At 38.0% G+C, this 5027-nt stretch overlaps 1 protein-coding gene across 2 annotated transcripts in view; it reads right to left on the bottom strand.

Annotated features, from left to right (window-relative positions):
* Window positions 1-1753: 1753 nt before the first annotated feature.
* The window catches only part of FIGF (c-fos induced growth factor (vascular endothelial growth factor D)), a 29513-nt gene continuing 26239 nt past the window's right edge, over window positions 1754-5027 (bottom strand). Inside the window, exons 6-7 of one of the 2 annotated variants that reach the window (XM_006775214.2) lie at window positions 2998-3193; window positions 1754-2392 (exon numbers count right to left, since the gene is read on the bottom strand). In XM_006775214.2, the coding sequence (XP_006775277.1) occupies window positions 2266-2392; window positions 2998-3193 (323 nt within the window). In that variant the 3' untranslated portion in view covers window positions 1754-2265. The remainder of the gene's footprint in view (window positions 2393-2997; window positions 3194-5027) is intronic. The other variant, XM_006775215.2, reaches the window with a different exon arrangement.

Below are 5027 nucleotides of genomic sequence, written 5' to 3'. Positions count from 1 at the left end.
TACTGTATAATTATCCAGGGGAAGGGAGAGGGAAGGGTTCAGACAGGAGAAGTGTGGCATTAGGAAAATGGACTTGAGGTTGAGCCAGACTTCGGGCCAAGATGACGTTTTCAATTAATATTTTGAGATTCCTCACTCATCATTCTGCTTAAAATGGAAAAATAAGAGATATAAGTGATAAAATTAAAATGTTATAGCAGTTCTTTTTAAAACAGCATAAACACTTCCATGTATGAGAAACAGAACCAAAATGCAAAATGGTAATCAGACCAAAGCCATGTAGGTCCTGGACTCTGTATATGAAAGCAAGAACACATGAACCAAGGTTCAGCTCTTGTAGAATAATAGACTAACAGCTCCATGTGTAGCCTTTGTGGGAGATTTACATTAGTGGCCTTCAATGAACCACTTTCCAATAACTGCACCCTTGTCTAAGCCCCTTCCACACTGACTCTGCGCTTGGCCACTCAACTTGCTTAGCCAATGGGATATCTGTAAATGAAACAAAGCAGAAACTTTCTAAGTACTTATGTACTGGGGCATGTCCTATTGGAACCTTTCCAACTGAAAACCAATGGCTATGCTGTGCAGAAGCTCTCGCAAGACACATGGAAAGCCAAATGTAGAGAGGCCTTGGAGAGTGAGAGTTCACTTTGGGCATTCCAATGGCAGATGAGTTCCCATTCCCTGGTCACAAAATCAATGCAATACTTCATTATGTATTAAATAATTATTTATTAGGCATCTACTATATGCAATACATTGTTCTCACACTGAGGATTATGAGTAAATTAGACAAAGTCTAGCTCTTATTGACCAAATCTATTAAGCTTACAATTTTCACCAATCTATCGCTTCCCTTAAAAGCCTTAAAATGGATTATTTGTGCCATCTCCTTTATCAAGTATCTCAAACAGCATTTTAATATCATCCAACTTGATCATTATGCTCTCCAATCTGTTTGCATCTCTAAACAACCTCCCACCACACTGCCTTAGTCACAGATTTATAATCTGAGCTGTCATATTACTAACTCTCTGGCATTGTGGCTCAGATAATTAGGGATATCATACATCACTGACATTTATTGTATTTGCTTTAAGCTCTTGGTAATTGAGACTTAACAGCCCACATACCAAAACTATTAGTATGATAAGTATTTCTGTACAATAACCAGTGAATTCTAATAAGGCAATGGGCCAATTATCCCACCTCCACCCTGAGGACCAGCCCCACCCCAGGTCAGATCCAGCCTCAGAATCCAAGTGCAAATCTCTTGGTGGTTATTGAGGGTTGAGGAGGCAATGGGGAGGGGTTGTAGTGCAAAGCCAAATTGCAAATAGTTTTGTCCTAGCCCAGAATTCCTGATAATAGCTCCACCTAAATGGCAATTAGGAAGATAGAGCCACTAACCAAAACATGGTTTGAGTAGGTTTGGGGGCAGATCCAAAGATGTCCAGGGACCCAGTAGGCTCCCCTGTGCCCTGGGATGAGGGTCAAGTCAAGTTAAATTGAATCTCAAAGAAAAGATTGTTTTCCAGCTGATTTGGGGGTCACATTGATTTAACATTGTTTAGCATCTTAAACCTTGTAATAGCTACTCCTTAGGTTTTCCAAAACTGGTGTGAAGTTTTGTTGTGCTTATGTCTCTCCCCACAAGCCCCACTTCTAAATTCTTTTCTCTCTTCACAACATTGTTTTCTTTAGCATAAAATTTGGAGTGGAAGCATATTAAATAACACACAAAATTCAATGGCTTGAATAATGGTGTTTATTTTCTTTAAATACACTTAAATATGAAACAACAGACAGGAGTTTGGTAAACTCAAAACTACAAGCTGGACAGTAATCAGAAAATCAGTGCTGATCATATGAATCAAATCTGCAAAGGAAGAATCAGAATAATTCACAAGAGAGTTGCAATTAGCAAAGGACTCAGAGACTATTCAAATTGCCTCATCTGTTGTGAGTAATCAGTGACAAAGCACTTATCATTTCATGATGATCAAACCTTTTTCATTCACCAAACAGAAAGGGTTACACAGGCTCCCTCTTCTCCACTCCTTCGTGTGCAGAGCAGATATCTATCAAGGAACCAGGGAATCCTCAACTGCTGTTTAATGGAAGGTTGGTTTGGATTACCCCGGTACTATGTGAAATGAATTTTTTCCAACCCCTGGAAAAAAAAGAAAAACAGTGACAGCAACTTGGCAAAGCGGCATGCTGTTTAAAATGAGGGAGGAGGAACTTGGGAACAAAGCTGAATCAAGGATTTTCTTGACTGTGGAGCTCAGGGGTAGGCCTTTTCTCCTTTGGAAAGCGGCAATGCTTTGCACAGGCTGGTTTAGCATTGGTACACATTCTGGTGTGAAAGGGGCATCCTTCCTCACAGCTGTTGTAAAAAATAAATAAATAAAATACACGTGAGAATTCAGAATCCAGGACTAAATTCAAAGAAATAACTCTGTTCTGATTTAAGTTTGTAAAGTAAATTTTTCAGATATGTATTTAAAATGTCAATATAAAATCCTGAATAGTTATCCCACATGGAATCCAAATATACTAAAGTGCACTCAGTAATCTTTAACTGTTCTAGTCATCAATAAATTTCTTGCTACATAAATCCAGTAATATCCTCTTTCTCAAAGAAAAAATAACCAAATAAACATATATGTTCATATATTGAGAGAGACTGAACCAAAGAGTCTACTGACCTGAAACCCCCCACTATCCTCCACAAATAATTGTTTACATCTCATCATTCTATTTTTTGCTTAAGATCCGTAAACCAATAATTGCAAGCAGGATTTTCTTGATTTCTCAATCATTACTCTGTAATCTCTTGCTTATTCTTAGTTGCCAAACCTCTGTTTTACTATCAAAAAGGGGCTTGGGCATTGAAAAAAATGGCTTAATAAGGAATCCCACTGAATCAAAATGGCATTTACATTAAATGGTGATGAGTCAAGTTAATGTGAAAGTGAAAAAGCCATTCACCTGCAGGTATCTGGGTGAAATACCTTGTGCTTCCTGCAGCAGCTCTCCAGACTCTCTCTGCACTCAATGCAACTGCAGTTTTCTGGGTGCTGGATGAGATCTGCGGGACAGGTTGTTTTACACACGCACTCGCAACGATCTTCATCAAACTTCATGTGCGGCCCACAGAGGGTCAGTTCCTGAAGGTGAGAGGGGTCTACATGGAAACAGAGAAGTGTTGGTCGAATAGCTGTAGCATGGATAGCATAATTCCCAAAGTGTATTCTTTACATCATTCTCAAATTACTTGAATTCACGAAATCTCCTTTCCTGTAGATTTCCCCCTGGTCTTTGCACAATGAAGGAGATTCACCTCTAATTTCACAATACAAATACAGAATTCATATGTTCTCTTCAGTTTGTGATAAAAATGTTATAAACTGAATATTCTTGGTAATATTTTTTAGAGATTTTTAGGTTGGTGAATTGTTAAAAAATGCAAACTTTTACAATCAAGTATGAATAATAAAATATAGGATGTGTAAGGATTATGAGTCTAGTCATCCCCAGTTTTTAGGTGAAGATTAAAAGGAGAGAGGAACAGAAGTATTGAAACTGTAGAAATACACTTCAGCCCTTCCAGATTGTGGATAGAAACAGTGATGTATTTTCTCACCACAGATCACAATACTGATATAAAAATGAAATAGTGATAATGAACTTGGATTCCACAGAGATCTTCTGAGAGATATGTTCAGCTGAGAGAGGAGAGTCTACAAAGTTTTTTATACAATTAGCTGACAGACATTTCTAGAAAGTGTACAATTGCTCCATGTCCAATTCTAATCATCAAGTTGAAATTCATTGCAAAAACTGAAAGAGAAACTGAAAGAACTTGACTATATCACCTTAGCATTATTGAAGGTTTCAGAGCAAGTACATGTTTACTTTCTTACCCAAATCTGCTTCTCTCCAGTTTGCCTGATTTAAGTAATAGTGTCATTACTCTTGACTCATCTGCTATATTGTCCCTAATCACCATGTCCACCCACTTTTGAGTTCTGCCTCCCTGAATTTGTTCGTTCTTTTCCATCATGACTACCACTGCCTCAATTCAGCCAGTACCTTGTATTTTTTGTGTAGATGGCTGTCACTCATTTGCCAGCACAGTTTTACCCTTTCAATTCATTCTCCATAAGGTTATCAAATGCAAATCTAATCACTACTGATTTAACTACCTTAAAAGGTTCCCCTCTCTTTTGAAATAAAAGCCAATTTTCCTACCAGGACATACAAGACACTCCATGAACTGACATGAACCATACTCATATTCATTCATTCTCTCTCTCTCTCTCTCTCCCTAGGTTCCACCCATACCAATTATAGTTATAGTACTTTTCGTTCTCCTGATATACCAGGGTGTCTCAGACTCATGCCTTTGGGCTCATACTTCCCTTTGTTAGTAATTCTTTCCCCCAATATCTTTCTCAAATTCTGCAAGTTTAGCTAAGTGCCCTTGCTATGTGCATATTTCCATCCTGTCCTTTTTTGAGACTTCTTATATTTGTCTGTTTATTTCTCTGTTTCTTCCATTAATTAAAAGAATCCTAAAGGTTATAGGAACAAAGTCTCATTGTTCTGGCATAAAATAGGCACTTGATAAATATTTGTTGTGTTTATTTGGTGTAATAAAAGGATCCTGAATCCAGCTGATGTATGGAGACTGAAAAATCTCATCCAGCATTCCCAAACATTGGGTTACACCATATATTATTGCCACTATCTGACCATTAATAATGGCAATCTTGTGTCATCCAGTCTCATAGTTTTAACTGCTCGGTAATTAATGATCTTTGAAGAGGAAAAAGATGAGCTTGTAAGCCATGTTCTAGAGAGGCAAATGTCACTTTGGGGCAAGATGAGAATAGCTTGTTCAAGGATAGTTAAGAAGCGCTTACAGATTTGCATGGATCACAAGGTGGCAGTAGAGACTCATTCAGAACACTTCTGGCAGGACTAACTCCATTCTTAGACCCATGGTGTAGGGATAC

The sequence above is a fragment of the Myotis davidii genome, unplaced genomic scaffold (assembly GCF_000327345.1).
Source record: "Myotis davidii unplaced genomic scaffold, ASM32734v1 scaffold889, whole genome shotgun sequence".
Classification (NCBI taxonomy): Eukaryota; Metazoa; Chordata; class Mammalia; order Chiroptera; family Vespertilionidae; genus Myotis; species Myotis davidii.
This window is presented reverse-complemented; position numbering and strand designations above follow the sequence as displayed.